At 41.1% G+C, this 18,520-nt stretch overlaps 1 protein-coding gene across 12 annotated transcripts in view; it reads right to left on the bottom strand.

The window, feature by feature from the left end:
- Positions 1-18,520, bottom strand: part of LAMA2 (laminin subunit alpha 2) — a 1,150,433-nt gene that overhangs the window by 369,081 nt on the left and 762,832 nt on the right. For 10 of the 12 annotated variants that reach the window (XM_068231524.1, XM_068231529.1, XM_068231525.1 and 7 more), the window contains 2 exons: positions 8,593-8,679; positions 4,228-4,421 (listed from right to left, as the gene is read on the bottom strand). In XM_068231524.1, the coding sequence (XP_068087625.1) occupies positions 4,228-4,421; positions 8,593-8,679 (281 nt within the window). The remainder of the gene's footprint in view (positions 1-4,227; positions 4,422-8,592; positions 8,680-18,520) is intronic. The other 2 variants (XM_068231531.1, XM_068231537.1) reach the window with 1 other exon arrangement.

Genomic DNA, 18,520 nt, shown 5'->3' with positions numbered 1-18,520 from the left:
ATCAATAATCAGGTATATATCTGTATTCTTGGTGATACTGCAGATCACCAATAATCAGATTCTCTCTGCGTGCTGACACCGATCGTTACAGATAGCAATGCAATTAAGAACGTTTATTGCAATGTTCAACAACATATGTTGACACACCGGATTGTACACCGGACTCACTGTGACCTTCAATGTTGTGACTGCATAGCACCTGATCTGCATACCTGCTGTGAGCCTGTGATGTAAAGTATTATTGGCAAAGGAACAGTAGGACAGCCATGCAACTAGCGTTGTTTAAAAACAAATAAATATGTCAACCTTCATATCTTTTTACCTACAGAGTCATCTGATGATTTCTATACTTCTACATATACACCTTTCACACCAGAGGAATTTTTCGGCGTTTTAACGCCACGGCCGAAGTTGGCGTTTTGCTAGGTAAAAGAGGGCCTAAGGGCCCTTTCACACCAGAGGGATTTTTCGGCGTTTTAACGCCACGGCCGAAGTTGGCGTTTTGCTAGGTAAATGAAAGTCCATAGACTTTCATTTTACCTTTCACATCTAACTCAGCGTTTTGGAGCGTTGCGTTTCAACGCTCCCAGGAGCTTTTTCAGGGCTGTTTACAGCCGAAGTTGGCTGTTGGCGTTTCAATGATAGTCAATGGAAAATGCCAACTTCAGCGTTTTCAAAGCGTTTTACAGCTGACTTGTTCACTTATTTTTATAGAAGAAAAAAAAAAGGACGTTTTCATATGAGCTGTAAAACTCTTTCAAAAGGCTTTGAAAACGCTTTGAAAACGCTATGTATTGGCGTTAAGCAAAAGGCTGACTTTCAGCCTTTTCTACCACAGCCTCTAGTGTGAAAGAGCCCTAAAGGATGAACTATTGGCTCTGCTGAATGTACCGTAACTTTTTTTAGTTTTTTGTGTTGAAACTTTTAACAATTTTAAAGCCATTTCAGTGAGATTTTGACCACAAAGGCCAACTGCAGTCAAAACATTTTATTTTTCTTCAGACAGAGTGGAGAAGGGTTTTCTGTCTCTTTGCTACTGTTGTTTGTGTCTCTGCTGTTGCCATTTATAAAAATTATTAAAGAATTGCTTGGAGCAATTTCTAAGAACTTTTACAAGTAGCATATGGAGAGAAGATTAAGAATGTTGTCATTGCCATCCCTGCCATGTTCTTGGCTGCTGTACTGTTCTTATTATTTCAGTTATTTTTAAATTACATGCTGTCCCCTACTTACAAACAGGTTCCGTGAGATTGTTTGCAAGTTGAATTTGTTTGTAAGTTGAGTCCTGTGGTGAACGTGGATAAATGTTTTACTTTTGAACAACTCTGGATTTGGACATATAGTATAAACTACATTTTCTGTTTGTTTTCCAGCTGAGCTTTGTACAAATAGGCTGCTGCTCAGAATTGCACAGAGTTTTCATCATGGGCTACCATACTATATTAATGCAGATCCAGTTACATGACAACCCTCAGTGTTCTATGTGAGTCTGTGCTAACATTCTGTACTTTTTTCTTACAAGTTCCCTTAAAATTTCAAACTATTTAAAATATTTCAGCTTGCTAGAAACAGTTATTTTACAATAAGGATAATGTCAGATTAAGCCATACACTGTATACAGACAAAACAAAAGTGAAGATCAAGTTATTCCTGTTATTACAAAATGAAACTAGTGCATAATTATAAAAAACAAGCTTTAAAACCACAATACTATTATAATCAGCATCACATCAAATGCATGCATAGGCAAGCACACAGCAACCCACACGGTTATAGGTCACTACTTTACCATTTGTTAAATGTACAATCAGCAAACTGTAGGAATCAGATGTCGCAGCAAAGATCTCGCTAGTGTACAGGGCTTGCAAAATGTTTTCAGAATATCAAACCAAGACTGCTATTTTCACTTAAAAATCTACAGATAGTAACGGAGAACAATGACCCATAAATACCTATAAAAATTACTATACTCTTACAGCATTGTTGAATGGTTATAAATAGGGATGGTTATAAATGTTCATTTCTGATTCCGCGGAATTTCCGATTTCCGCTAATGCCAATTTCCATTTTCGGATTTCCATTTTCCGATGTTCTAAATTTATTTGTCATTTTTTTGCATCAGAGAATACAAAAAAAAAATACTGGTTGAACTCGATGGACGTATGTATTTTTTCAACCAAAATAACTATGTAACTATGTAACAAACAAATTGGAAATCGAAAGATCGGAAATCGCAAAATCTGAATCTTGTGATTGGTCTAAAATTAGCGTGGTGGTCCGATTTTTGCAGAGCAATTCTGCATTCTCTGATTGGTCCAATGCTTCCGAGTTAGAAAATTATGGTAAATTGGATTTCTGCGTAATTCTGATTTCCTTTTTCTAACGTCTAAATTCCGATTGGAAATGTGGAAATTTCACTTCTGCGGAATCTGAATGAGCTTCTCTAGTTAAAAGAACTGAGACAGAGGTTTCCAAATCAAGCAAAATCTAAATGTGATATACTTGCTTTCCATACAGGCCACATAGGCTGAGGTCCAATGTGAAGTATTCTGAATCTATCAGTAAACCTGGGAAAACCTAGTCTCCTGTTGTCTTTCTGTAACTTTAAAAAAAAAAATAAAAAAAATCCTCTGGTAGCAATGATGTCTTTTTTTGCTCATCAACAGTGCATGGCATGGATTACTATGGCTCTATGTGGTGGGCCTTGGTCAGTTAAGTACCCAGATCGCTCATTGTGACCCAGAACCACTAGGATATTTTAAGAGGCTCAAAGGTAGCAAAAAGCCCTCTTACTAAATAAAACTATACTATATATGAATTTGTCCTTTGCCACAGAAGGTATTCACAATTTTGTAGCTTTATGTGAACAAAAAAATAAGTAACATGATGCATCACAGCTAAACTGAACTGTATATGTAATGGTGCCTCTCTGATGACCCAACTTTTGTTATGAAACAGCTGTAAGATACAGCTGTATCTGCCTGCTATTTTTTATTGCAATAGTGTGTGAGTGTGTGAGTGTGTGTGTGTTATGCTTTATGGATCCTGTGCATAGACTTTGATTTTGATTTATGCATGCTATGGTAATACACATTATGCAACATGATGTACATTACCACAGCAGTGGTCAATGTTTTTACATATTTATGTGAACCAAGTCTTATATTGAGCTTGTTGCAATAGTGTGTGAGTGTGTGTGTGTATGTGTGTGTTATGTTTTATGGATCCTGTGCATAGACTTTGATCTTGATTTATGCATGCTATGGTAATGTGCATAATGCAACATGATGCACATTACCATAGTAATGGTCAATGTTTTTACGTATTTACATGAACCAAGTCTTCTATTGAACTTACAGTATTTTAAATTCCGAGAGCACAAACCTAGATTACATCCATACCTATTCAGCTTAAAATGTTTTTTTTTTATTTGTTTTTGTCCATGTGCCTCTGTTTCCATTTAATGTCAGTGATCACTCTGCCTTTTTGCAATTTAAGTTATTGCAGTAGAATATTGTACCGTGTTAGCTATCAGTACAAGCAATACGTTTTTAATCGGGATAACACCATTTATTGGCTAACTTAAAAGAAAAAGAGTATGCTTTTGGCTACTTGCCCTTCTTTAGACTCAATCTGAAAGCGTACTTTTTTTCTTTTAAGTTAGTCTGTTTAAGTTATTTTTATGTACTCTTTGCTTACTTATGGCATGAATAGTAAATAAAGTCTAGGAATTTCAAATTCCCAAAGGTCTTGCTACTACTGTCTGTCCTGTCACAATAAACTTTAATGAACAAGACTCCAGGCCAGTCAGACTGTCTAGTGTAACGCTGGCTTCATATTGTGACTTGCTGACATTGCTGTTCGCTGTGCTTGTTGTACTATTCCTATTTCCACTCTGAGCAATGAAAGTGCCAAACCCAATTCTGAGCCGACCCAGTCGTGCTTGGCGAATAAAATGTTCTGGATTCTGATTCCACACTTACTACAACCAGCAGTCAGTAAGTTCCATTGGAGAGGGTTGTCAGCACATATATGTTTGTGCTGTCCCACAAAACTTCTGTCTCATCATATGTATATGTAATTTCTCAGTACCACAATTGTAAAATTATTTAAAATGTATGCAGTTTGTGTATATGACACCGTATTGGCCCATTGTTGACATCTGAAAGGACTCACAGGACATAATAAACACAAAAAGGTGTGATTAAGTCATGTTAGTATACGTACATACACACAGCGGGCCTTCCCGCACATGCCGGGGCGTGCATCCACTACACTTCAAGCCTGTTGCTTCACTTCGACACGTGCATTGACCGGTTCTTGGGTGACAGATCATAGATAATGATCCGTACGGGTTGCACTCACATTCTTCACATGAACCTCCTGGGACAGCTGGGTTACCAGTATAGCCAGGCGCACACCTGAAAATGAATGAAGGGAATGTTTGACACTTGTATTTTTAAGTCATCTGTGGGTAATTTCATTCACTTTCTGAAATATGCAGCATCAGTATCTTGTTTCCCTCATGAAGTCTGTATCTTAATTATTTTAATTATTTTGTGAACTGGTAAAACTGCCATGCGAACGCAGCACATGGCAATATTACCGGTATTAACAGGAGCAGAGGGCAACAGGAGTGTTGCTGTGGTAATGCGCATTATGCAAAGTGATGCACATTAACGCAACAATGGTTGATGTTTTTCCGTGAACCAAGTCTTATATTATGTAGCATCAATATCTTATTTCCCTCATGAAGTCTGTATCTTAATTATTTTATTATGTTAATTATTTTATGATGAACTATGCAGTATCATTCAGTATCTTATGTTTCGATTATGAATTCTGTATTTTAATCATTTTAAATGTATAATTTAAATTACCAGTGAGAATTATCTCCAAGGAAATATACCATGTAAAAATTATAATTTTATAATATGTACATTATCATTCAAAAATTGATCATGCAAAATGACATAGCAACTGCAGGAAAATGACTGACAAGAGGCTTTTCTGGGCTGGCATCACATAATGAATGGCTTCTTTCCTTCAGATAAGTAGCACTGTGAGTCTCTTGTACGAGTAACACACTAGTGTAGCACCCACACAGAAAGCAATGGAAAGCTGAACTCCTTGCACTTGAAGGGTAGCTTACATATGATAGTGAGGAGTTTGCTTGGCATAGCTGCACTTCTCTTTCAAACCTGAAATAATACACATTTTTTACTTTGTGCAGGGCTTTATCTCTCTTCAACTCCTGTCCTCCTTTACCACCAATATACCAATAAATAGTTCTAAGTCGTAATTATCTAATTTCCTATAGTAGGAAATTTGCAGTGAAATGCTCAATGACAATGCTGAATTATATTGTGAAATTCTAAACTACTACAAAATTATTTTCACATGTAATCAAACTTACAGTCCAAAATTTTGCACTAGGAATTTTCTTTAAAATGCAATTTATTAAGCCTATATACGTCATAAGCATTTGGTGAAAATAGCCCATTGACTTCAATACATTTGCCGAAAATTAGATTTTTCATGCCTATAGACTTTAATGTATTTGACCAAGAAGTGTTTTCTTATATCTATTTTCTAAAATAGTCTCATCTGTGCAAAAGTGTGACATTTTCACAAAACTGTCAAGCAAGCAATATCTCCCTCTGTGCATAGAACTCTCAGAAATGAACATTTTGCACAGTTCACCTGGCAGAATTAATATTTCATCCAGATACTGCGCTCCCAGCTTCAAAACGACCTCATTCCGTATTTGTAGCTCAAAGAAAAAAGAAACACAAAAAACATGGCATAATACTGTTTCAAAAGGCTTCTTCCTTCCCACAACACCAGTGCTGCAAGCAATAATTTTGTGTATTTCAACCCACAAGGTCTCACAGGTCCTCACCGATTTGCGTGGCTGCCAGATCACAGACAGCTATATTAACCTTGTGATATCACCAGGCACACTAGTGTATCAACACACGACACCCAGATATCCCAACACCTCCACTAGTGGACTCTCACCTCCTCACAATGCCATCCAGATTATAAGACAGCATTAGCGTTTTCCTGATTTATCAAACCAGCATTACACCCGCAGATGGATCTCCAGCGCATCCTTTGCTTTTGTGCCTAATGAACTGAAGAGCCTCACATAGCGTAAAAAAGTACTTTAATTTAACCACTTAACAGAATTAACCACTTCACCACTGAGGGGTTTTACCCCCTGACCACCAGAGCAATTTTCACCTTTCAGCGCTCCTTCCATTCATTCGTCTATAACTTTATCATTACTTATCACAATTAAACGAACTATATCTTGTTTTTTCCACCACCAATTAGACTTTCTTTAGGTGGGACATTATGCCAAGAATTATTTTATTCTAAATGTGTTTTAATGGGAAAATAGGAAAAATGTGGGAAAAAAAATCATTATTTTTTAATTTTCGGCCATTATAGTTTTTAAATAATGCATGCTACTGTAATTAAAACCCATGAAATGTATTTGCCCTTTTGTCCTGGTTATAAAACCGTTTAAATTATGTCCCTATCACAATGTTTGGCGCCAATATTTTATTTGGAAATAAAGGTGCATTTTTTTCAGTTTTGCTTCCATCCCTAATTACAAGCCCATAGTTTATAAAGTAACAGTGTTGTACCCTCCTGACATAAATATTTAAAAAGTTCAGTCCCTAAGGTAACTATTTATGTATTTTTTTTATTGTAAATTTTTTAATTTTTTTTTAATTACAAAAAAAAAAAATTGGGAGTGTGGGAGGTAATGAGTTAATTTTTTGTGTAAAAGTAATTTATTTGTATGTGAAAAATGTTTAGGGTGTAGTTTTGCTATTTGGCCACAAGATGGCCACAGTAACTTTTTGCTTAATGCGACCTCCAAGCGTCCTTCCGGACTCTTGGAGGAAGTACTAGGAGGCTGGGTAAGGGTTTTTTTTTTCACAATGATCGCGCTGCTCATCGGAGAGCAGCGGATCATTGCGGGGGCTTAGATCAACGAACGGGAATGGATTTTCCCGTTCATTGATCTCCGGGCGAGCGGCGGGCGGCGTGTTTACGAGCGGGCGGCGGCGTGTTTACGAGCGGGAGCGCGGAAAGTACGTATTTCTCCGTCCCTGGGGGTTAAAGGATGGAAAAAGGGACGGAGAAATTCGTACAGGCGGGGGTAAAGTGGTTAAAGATGTCATCACCAGTTATATATTTCAGAATGTAAATTAGGGTGATAAAAGATTGTACAATGGGCAAACACTGACTAAATAATCTATAAATGAACATTGTAAACAATAAGCAATTTTATTCATTATGCAATTTTCACTAGAGTTCCTCTTTAAGAGATCATTTGGGCATGTGTCCCACATCCCAGGCTGCTGCTGCTACAGCCGCAGGAATGCGAGACTCATGTTCGTGCACTTTGCTGGGATGTGCGCGTGATCGTTCACGAAGATTCCGGAGGCAAGGGGGATTGGTGGCAGGGGACAGAAGTCCTCTGAGCCAATCCATGCTTGTACAGTGAGAGTGATCACTGTTTTTGTTCAAAAACAGTGATCATTCTCATATGTAGAAGCGATCGTGCCGCTGCGCTCCCTCCCACTCGCTCAGTCTTTCCCATTCATTCATCTCCCCTTTAGGTCCCCGTGATCGCTGGTATCAATGAGATGCCTGTGTCACTTCCGAAGTAACGCACTACTTCCTATTATATTACGCTAATAGTACGCTAATAGAAAAATTGTCACCATACATTGCACTAGGGATATAATTTAAATGTTTCAATAACCGGGACAAATGGGCAAATATAATATGAGGCTTTTATCCACAGTATTATCCACGTTTTATTTTAAAACTATAATGGCCGAAAACTGAAAAATAATTAATTTTTTCATTTTTTTTCTAATTATTCCCATTAAAATGCATTTAGAATAAAGTAATACTTAGCATAATGTACCACCCAAAGAAACCCTAATTGGTGGTGAAAAAAACAAGGTATAGATAATTTTGTTGTGATAAGGAGTGGTAAAGTTATTGGATAATTAATGGGAGAAGCACTAAAATTTGAAAATTCTTCTTGTCCATAAGGTGAAAACAACCCATGGGCTGAGGTGGTTAATTAATTATATTTACTTGAGGTTCCATGTCTTTAAATGAAGAATGACACTCGGTTGCGGTGATACTCATATTTTATATTTTCCAGCTATGGATTCCACTACAAGAGAATCACTGTTTTCCATTAATAAACGTGGGGAACAGTTCTACTGAATTTCATGTTATATTTCATTTGTGTAGATGGAAGAGTGATGATAGCTAACATATTTTCAGATTTATTAAAATGTCCAAATTGTCTTTTCAAGGATTTCCACTGTGCTGCACATGAATAAATGTATGACATGCTATATGCTGGATGACATTTAATAAATGTGCAATTGGTTTTAAGCACAATAAGTCTTTTCGCTTTTGAATAACTTACATGAGACGTATGCATGGACACCACAGATACTTAATGGTTAAATGAATAGCTCTGTGCACTGAGTCATCTACTTAAACTCTCCACTTACCATTATTGTTTTTAATTGTTTCCATGTTTACCTTTCACAGTACTGGCCTTCATATCCTGGAGGACAAGCTGTACATCTGTAATCATTAGTTCCTTGCATGATGCATGTAGGGCTGAAACTGGAAAACAAGTTACAGCATTTATTGGTGACATGTGCAATGGAGCAGAGAATATTGAAGTGTATTACAAGATGAGATGCATTATTAGTTGTGAGCATTCAGGAAAATAATGGCAATGTGCCGAAATCAATCACCCCACTGCAAATCTGACTCTCCTGTTTATTTAGAGAAGGACAAATCATACAAAAGAGTAACATTTTAAACACTGATGCCATTCACAAAATTCTGAACACGGTACATTTATTTAAAGCAAATCTATACCTGTAAAGTAAGTCTTGCATATACCATTAGCAGGCAGCAGTGCTATTTGTTAGCCAGCTTGTTGTAGTTGGTCATTTTCCAAAGGGCCTGAGCACACAGCTGTGTTGCTAATTAGATTTCAGTAGCACAGCCCAACACGCAATAAGCAAGGACAACAGTCTGATGGTCACAGGTTCTGTTTGTGGACAATACATGGCCATCTCTTTTGCTGAATTAAGTGAGCTTGGACCCTTACACACATAGTTGCTTTTTTTGAAGTAAGATATTTCTGACTGTTTTCCTCGCCATGTAATTATGCCTTTATAGTGGTGACTAATTAGACGCATGCTGGGCAGGTTCATCACCAGGGTGGCCCAGGTAGTACTACAAAAACAGGCTCAAAGTGGGGAAGCCAAAAATGTAACTTGCTTGATGGACGACCAAACAGGAACACTGAGGCCTGTTTCACACCTGTTAGTAGCGGTGGGAGCACCGTATCACACCTCAGAAACCAGAGTTCATATGACCCTGCACCATCATGTGGCAGCAGGGTCATATGCATTGCACTGTCCCCCGTTCAGTGATGTACACCATGCTGGGCAGGAAGTATGACACTGGAATTCCTGTTGGTCTGCTCATGCATGCCGTATTGCAACATGTTCCTGTCATTTACACATATTGTGTCGCCTATTGATTTGTACTACTGCATAATCGGCATGGATCATGTGTCAATGCACTGCAGACTTTGCATCAGGAATGTGGTGGTTTACATACTTCTGGTGCACCGCATTACATAGGCTTCTATTCATAAAACATTTGGGGAGAAAAAATTTGTGGAGGGAAAATACTGCATCGGTATTTTAGACTTCTGGGTGGTCATTCATAATAGCAGTGCGGAGATTTCCCGCTGTAGGCTGGCGGTAGGCTTGCGGAAACACAGAAGCTGGCAGAGTCCCTCCGTGCGCTGCTCTCTTTGCTGCTGCTTGGGAGGTCTGTCCCATTCACTTGCATGTATTCCGCACGCATCTCGCTACATCCGAGGAAGCGGTATTTCAAGTCCGCATAACGCTTCCTCTAATCTTTATGAACTGACATTTTTTTACTTTTTCTAGATAAATCTAGAAAATCACTGCACAAGGCGGAAATTTTTCGCTGTGCTGGGGTATTGTAACTTTTCATGCGGAAACAGCTTTTATGAATGCACACTTTATTAAAATCTTCGGGAAAGTCAGTTGTTTTGAGCGGTAAACTTGCGGTAAAGTTTTGTGAATAGAGGCCAAAGTGTCCATAGACTTGCAGGGATGCGTAAAGTGGGGCGATACAGGGCATAAGTGTAAAAAGGGCCTCAAGAGTGCCTTTATAGCGTCCACACAATTCATGGAAGTTGGTCTTGAAGCTAAAAGACTTGGTTTTGCCTTACCAAGTGTCTCTGTTTCTCTGTAGCTCTATAGTAGCTAGATTTAGCTATTTTGAATAAATCTTTATTTTGCAAGCTGGAGGGGAGAGAAAAATGTGCTGCAGCATGAACTACAATAGAACAATAGTGTTTTGTCATTTTATCCAGCTTGAAGTATTACTAATAATGTCATCAGGGGTCTGGGGAAACAACTGTACCCACAATAAATTCCTTATGACCCCAAAAATACTGTGCATTCTACTCAGTAATTATCTAGGCAGAAAACATTACTGATTTCACTCAAGGTCAACACTCCAATGTTTGATTAGTGATCCACAAGTGCCAAACAAATTGTGCTCCCCAAACTTCATGCCTTCATCTCATACGTGTTGAAAAGATTGTCAGCACACCACTCTCTACTGCACATGCTTTATTGTGCCCGTTTCCACAAGATAGTCCAACAATTGTTTCGGGGGCCACACAGGGTCCCCCTTTATCAAGGCATGTGGTTGCCCTGCGTGGCCCCCAAAACAATTGTTGGACTATCTTGTGGAAACTGGCACAATAAAGCGTGTGCTGTAGAGAATGGTGTGCTGACAATCTTTTAACCTGGTATCGATCTGTGTGGCACTGCCTATGCCACTTTGTCAAGCACCCAGGAATAGTGGATGGTGTGCCAACTTCCTCCAGAGACATTCATCTCATATGTGCTCACCAAATTGCAGCCATCTTATAATCAATGTGGGTCTAGCATTTAATCAATCTCCAGCCACTGACACTCTTTAACCTCCCTGGCGGTAAGCCCGAGCTGAGCTCGGGTTATGCCGCGCAGGAAGATTTCTCAGGCCCTGCTGGGCCGATTTGCGCATTTTTTTTTTAAATTACACGCTGCTAGCACTTTGCTAGCTGCGTGTATACCACGATTGTTGCTGCTCGCCACTGATTTGCCGCTACCCGCCACATTAGAGGGCCCCCCCCGAGACCCCGTGTGCAGCCTGGCCAATCAGTGCTAGGCAGCACTGAGGGGTGGATCGGGACTCCTTCTTCATGACGTCGATGACATCGGTGACGTCATCGCGATCGTCGCCATGGCGACGGGGGAAGCCCTAAAGGAAATCCCATTCAGAACGGGATTTCCTTATGGGCAAGCGCGCCGGTGGCGATCGGAGGGGTGGGAAGGACGCCGCAGGGAGGGGGGCATCATGTAGCTAGCGCTAGGCTATCTACATGATAGAAATTTTTTTTTTGCAAAAAACCCTGCGGCAGCGGGAATCAGACTGCCAGGGAGGTTAAATCTTCACAGTCTCTTAGGCCTGGAACCCACTAGACCCCACTAGAAATAGTGTTTTGCAAGTGATTTTGGGAGCAATTTCTCTGCTCCTATACAATTCATTAGGATGGAAATGCTCCCAAAATGCTGCATGTCCTGCAATTGTGATTTCCTTAATCGCAATCGCTCTAGTCGAATCTGTCCCATCCATTTACATTGGCAGAGTGTTTAGTGAAATCACTAGCGATTGAAAGCACTCCCTAAACACTCAAAAAAAACGTGCTAGTGGGTTCCAAGCCTTAATCAATTTGAAATCAGTTTTAAGGTAGCCATACACTGGTCGATTTGCCATCAGATCGACCAACAGATAGATACCTCTCTGATCGAATCTGCCTTTACTGCAAACAGATTGCAAATCGATTTCAGCATGAGACCAATTACATTCTGTGAAGCTGCCGCTGCCGCCGCCCTCCCGCATACATTACCTGCTCCGGCCGTCGCGACTCCCCCGGTCTTCGCTGTCTTCTTCTCCGCGCCAGTCTCCGGGTCCGGCTAGCTGCTTCACTGAACTTCCTGCCTGGGGAAGTTTAAACAGTTGAGGGCGCTCTACTGTTTAAACTTCCTGCCGGGACAGGAAGTTCAGTGAAGCAGCCAGCCGGACCCTGAGACCAGCGCGGCGAAGAAGACAGCGGAGACCGGGTGAGTCGCGCCGACCAGAGCAGGTAATGTATTGCCGCTAACGTTGGTCGTCGGGCATTCAAACGCCGCTATCGACGCACTCCCGACCCGCCGGCGATCGAGCAAAATATTCCGCATGGACGGATCGACGGGAACAATTGATTTTGGACGGAAATCGATCGTTCTGTCAGCGTTTGTGCGACATCATTCGATCTCAGTATATCACAGTATATTGAATCTGTATATCGGCGGGAAAATCGTTAGGTGCGTTGGACCCCTTTAGGTAGCAGTGCAAAGGAAACAGGAAAGTTGGAGTTCTTACCACAGAGTGGCACAGAACTAGTGGCTTATCTGTGCTCCAAACAAGACTTGTATAAGAACTCCAAACTCCCACTTAACTTTGCTCCTGAGTTTCCTCTGCACTACTCTCTAAAAGGATTTCTACTTGATTAAAAGACTGTGAAGATTTAAAGAGCAACAGTGCTTGGAGACTGATTAAATGCTAGACCCACCTTGATTATGAGGTAGCTGTAATTTGGTGAGCGCATATGAGACGGAAGCATGAAGTGTGGAGAGCACAAAGTGTTTGGCACTTGTTGAAGTGTTGACCTTGAGTGAAATCAGAAATGTACTATGTATAGTGTTTTTGCCTAGGTAATTACTGGTAAGTAATTACTGAGTGGAATACACAGTAGTAAATCCTTTTTTTGTCATCAATTTTATCTGCAAATAATGTTACAGTTAACCAACACCGGAGAGGATTATATTGGTATTTGATATAGATATTGCTGGTGCAGCCCAACAAACGTTTTCTTATGATGTTTCCACAAAAGATATTTCTAGCCAACAAAAAAAAGCACTTTCTGAGTGTAGTTGCTCAGTCCAACTACCAAAATAATATTTAAACAAGTAAGGAGATTTGTTGAGAACTTTGTTAGGGTGATTAGAAATGAGTAATGAGTGAATCAATGGTGAAGGGGGAGGTGGATGTGGAAGGGGGGAAGAAACGAAATCGCATTAACAAGAAAATTAAAAACAAAACCTCAGTGTCATCATAGCCTTACTTAGTGCCACTGCCCAAATAAATAGGCACATAAATAAAGCACCCACCAACCATATTAATATCCCACAGCTGTCAGGAAGGAGAGGGCCCCAGCACACTATAAGTCAGGTAGCGGCAGGCCTGTTAACATCCCTGCTTGCAGTATGCAGCACACACAGCATTCTCGCTAATGGCCAAGATTACTTCAAAGTTATAATGTGAATAATGACACATTAGTTAGGTTCTTCTAGACTAATTGTCCTTATACAATATGTATACTTTAATAGCTCTACAATGCACACTGAATCTTAATGCAACTCTGAAACAAGTGAACTATTGCCATATGTTATCAACTTTTATAATTATTCATACATTCTTTTGCTTTAGTAGTTATGGCCTTCTTCTACGCACTCATCATTTATCAAAGATGCAGATAACTATTGTTTCTTTTCACAGTACTTTTTTATTATATGAAAAATAGCCTTGGCATACAATTACATTTTTAAGTAATTTCCGGTAATTATTTGCACTCAACCTTGTCTTAAATATAACCTTGCATCTCTGTAATTATTAAGCCTCTAGGTTACTAAACACTGGTGCTAGCGTGTCATGGAGAAGTATATGATTAGTGATAGTCGTATCTAAGAGAACTCATGGAGAAGCATCTGATCAGTTTGGTCAGGTGATACATATTTAGGTCTCTGATTTGCTAGTCATGATCATGTGCTAAAGGAGGATGTGATCACAGCAAATCTATCACATGGTAAAAAAAATTATATGCTTCTCCATGAGTTCTCCCAGACATTACCAGCACTACATATAATCAGTTTGTCCATGTGATAGGTTTTTAATGATTTGATTTGTTAGTCACGTTCATGTGTTAAAATAGGAAATGATCATAACAAATCAGAACCTTTTTGTTCTTGGTGTCTTAATGGCTGGCTATTCAATAATACCAGTGCTTAGTGTTTAGTAGTCTAGTATTACTAAGGTCAGTGTTGCAGTTTTTGCTACTTTGCTGTACTTCAATAATGATTAATACTGGCTGATTAAGCAAGTGTTTGCCTTTAGGGCCCATTCAGTAAAAGTGGAGCATGCTCACCACTCTTCTGTGGGCTCTCCCTTTGGATTTACAAAGGGCCTGTAATTTTCTGCATGACCTGTGGGTGGTATCAAGAGCACAAATACATACATACATATATATATATATATATATATATATATATATATATATATATATATATATATATATATTCCTTTTTTATTCATCCTATTACAGTACAATTTCAACAAGTGACATGAGAATTCGAATGTAGAAATACTGGTCAAAAATTCATAATTTCACAACACGATCGTGTCTGATATATAAATTCAACCTATAAATACTCTTTTCTACCTATCATTATGTAAACACTTAATTCTTTATTTCTTTTATATTGTACCTCTATTGTAGAATTACATTACTCCCATTTTCTCCCTTCTTCCCCACCCTCCTCTCCCTAACCCTATTTTCCCATTTTGAGGTCTCCCCCCCACAGACACACACACTTTATTTATTAATCCAAAAACAAGAGTGGGTCTGGTTTTTCTTTTGTTTCCCTTTCCTTCTCTTCTTTTTTTCCTTTTTTTCCTTTCATATATTTCCAAACATCAAGGAGTCAAGGGATTTGAGGCAAATTGTATCCAGGCATTAGATTTATATAATCTTGCAATAATTGGAAATGTATCCACTTCTGCCAATTTTGTCTATGCTCATCAGGGTTATTCCTCACTGACCAAACTAATGTTTCCATTTCTAGTAACTCGGTGACTGTTTATCCATTCCCTCATGGTAGAAAGGATTGTCCAATTGTTGGGCCAGAACATCCCCATCTCCCCAGATTGTGTCCTTCTACTGAAATTGTACAGGTAATGGGTGATGGCTTTCTCCTGTTCTAGCAGGCGAGAGAACATGACCAGGGTGGTATTCCAGCAAGTCGGGCTATCACATATCAAGCGTCTCGCCGGCAAGTTGTTTCTCCGCTGAATGACCGCAAAGCATGCCATGGCCATTTAAGACCGCCTGAAATGCCCACACAACTTCCTGGCCTGCTTCAGGACATCCTCTAAGCCTGGGTACTTTGACACAAATCTTTGAATGACTAGATTCAGCACATGTGCCATGCAGGGTACATGTGTCAGCTTTCCCAAATTCAAAGCGGAAATGAGATTGCTGCCGTTGTCACACACCACGTTGCAAATCTCCAGCTGGTGCGGGGTCAGCCACTTATCCACCTGTTTGTTAAGAGCAGCCAGAAGAGCTGGTCCAGTGTGAATCTCCGCTTTGCGGCAAGACATGTCTAAGATGGCGTGATACCTGGCATGCAGCATAGGCCCTGGGGAGATGGGGCTGTGTAGCTGGAGAGGAGATCGCAGCACCAGTAGAGTTGAACTGCCACTCAGCCAAGGAGGAGGACGAGAGCGAAGAGATTGTAGCAGGAGGAGTAGGAGGAGAAGGAGAGGAGGTGGCAGGAGGCCTGCCTGCAAGCCGTGGAGGTGTCACAAGTTGGTCCGATGTATAGCTACATACTCCCTGCTTGCCATCGGTCACCAGGTTGACCCAATGGGCTGTGTAAATAATGTACCTGCCCTGACTGTGCTTGGCAGACCAGGCATCCATGGTTAGGTGGACCCTTGACCCAATGCTGTGTGCCAGAGATGACACCACTTGCCTCTCAACTTGTTTGGGTATCGCCTTTTTAGAGAAATAATTGCGGCCTGGTATCTTCCACTGCGGTGTCCCAATGGCCACAAATTTACGAAAGGCCTCAGAGTCCACCAGCTGGTATGGTAACATCTCCCGAGCTAACAGTTCCACCAAGCCAACTTTCAGACGTCGGGCAAGGGGGGGGGGGGACTGGCAGAAATTGGCTTCTTCCGCTCAAAGATTTCCTTCACGGACACCTGGCTGCTGTGGGCAGAGGAATACGAACCGCTCAAGGGCAGAGGTGGAGTGGAGGAGGGTGGCTGTGAAGGTGCAAGGGAGAAAGCGGCTGAAGATGCTGCACCTGAAGGAGGAAGAGGAGAAGGAGGGTGGCTTTGCTTTTGTGTACTGCATTTGCTCAGGTGCTCTTCCCATTGCAGTTTGTGCCTTTTCTGCAGGTGCCTTCGTAAGGCAGTTGTCCCTACGTGGGTGTTGGCCTTTCCACGGCTCAATTTTTGGATGCAGAGAGAACAGATGGCATTGCTCCGATCTGAGGCAGACACATTAAAAAATTACCAAACCGCTGAGCCCCCCTGGGGTGATAGCACTATGGTGGCATCAGCAGCTGACATTGAAGGGCATGTTGGCTGGCACCGCACACTGCCACCAGCTGTTTCTGAGGACGAGCTCCCCCTGCTTCTTTCAGCAACTCGTCTCCTCTTACACCTCTCTGGCTCCCCCTCTGAACTGTCCCTTGGTCATCTTGTCTCTTAGGATCCCACGTGGTATCCGTATCATCGTCATCATCATAATCATCCTGCCCAGCTTTGCTTGCCTCAGACACCTCCAAAACTGCACCAACAGCAGGTACTTCATCATCCTCCTCCTCACACGTTACGTCCATAGTGTCACCGCCTAACTCAGACATATGAGGTGGTGAAAATTGCTTAGCGCCTTCATCTAGTTGTAACAATAATGGCTGTGAATCAGTTAATTCCCCACCAATAAACTCCTGTGAAGTGTCAAATGCAGCGGCTGTGGTGCTTGTAGTAGAGCTGGTGGCTGTGGAAGATGAGGTGTTCTGTGTTAAATAGTCAACCACGTCCTGACAATCTTGAGAGTTGATGGGACGTGCCTTCTTCTGAGCACTGTATTTTGGGTCAGGGCTGCACGAAATCACATCAACATGACCTCGCACAGACTTGCCGGGTGGCCTTCCTCTGGGTCTGCCTCTACCTCTGCCTCTACCTACTTTGTCTGTTTTGTCCATATCGGGGGGGGGGGGGGATGAAGTGAAAGGTATGCACTGCCTTGACTAATATAATACAATGTGCAGTCACACGGGTGCAGTTAACAGGTATGCACAGAGTGGTATATCACACTATGTGTGCTCACGTAGGTGGATGGGTGCACAGTGAACAACAGGTAGGTATATGCAGTGGGTATTACAATGTACACCTGTCACACACAGACAGGTACCGGAGAGGCACAGTGACACTGCATGCGCTCATGTGGGTGGGTGAGTGTACTGTGAACAACAGGTAGGTATATGCAGTGGTTATTACAATGTGCACCTGTCACACACAGACAGGTACCGGACAGGCACAGTGACACTGCGTGCGCTCAGCTCACGTAGGTAGGTGGGTGCACTGTGAACAACAGATAAGTAGGTAGGTATATGTAGTGATGGGTATTACAATGTGCACCTGGCACACACACAGGTAGTCACTGAATGTGCTGGGCCTAGCAGTGTCACACACAGTAGGAATTACCAAGGCTGTCTATGCAACACAAGTGTCAGTGGGACACACACACAAAAAAAATAGATCACAAGAACAAGATTAGCTCTCAAAAAAGCTGTTGAGGGGTGCTTTTTTAGCAATAAGAATCAGCAAGGAGCAAGCTAAGAAGCCCACAAGAGCCTAACTAATCTTTCCCTATGAGAGTCTGCAGCAGCTTTCCTTTCTCTAATTACTGCAGGCACACGAGTGAGTGAAAAGCCTGACGCTGTCTGCATTTTATAAGGGGGGAGGGCCTCCAGGGGGGAGTGTAGCCTGATTGGCTACAATGTGCCTGCTGACTGTGATGTAGAGGGTCAAAGTTGACCCTCATGATGCACTATGAGGGCGAATCGAACTTCCGGTAAAGTTTGCGGTTCTCCGCGATCGTGAACCCCTGGAAGTGCGCCAGGAACCGTTCAGGCCAACTCTATTTAGCACCTTTGAAACCAATAAGGACAGAGTAACTACTGTATGTGACAGTCAAATAGGCAGCATTTTTAAACGAGAATGCGAATGGCACTTTCACATCCCTCTCTCTACAGGTTTCCTTCAATAACCAAGCAAATTATTCCAGTTTAAATAATGATATTTTTCAATGATGACCAATGCAGATCAATGCTGACAAATGTCTCCATTTGAATCCAACAAATTATGACAGGTATGTATAAAACATACCCTTTGTTGCTATTGTACTGTAAAATGCACTCACTTAATTTTAGAGATTGCTCAGCGAGAAATCTTTTTCTCATAA

The sequence above is a fragment of the Hyperolius riggenbachi genome, chromosome 4, assembly GCF_040937935.1.
Source record: "Hyperolius riggenbachi isolate aHypRig1 chromosome 4, aHypRig1.pri, whole genome shotgun sequence".
In the NCBI taxonomy this organism is placed as follows: Eukaryota; Metazoa; Chordata; class Amphibia; order Anura; family Hyperoliidae; genus Hyperolius; species Hyperolius riggenbachi.
This window is presented reverse-complemented; position numbering and strand designations above follow the sequence as displayed.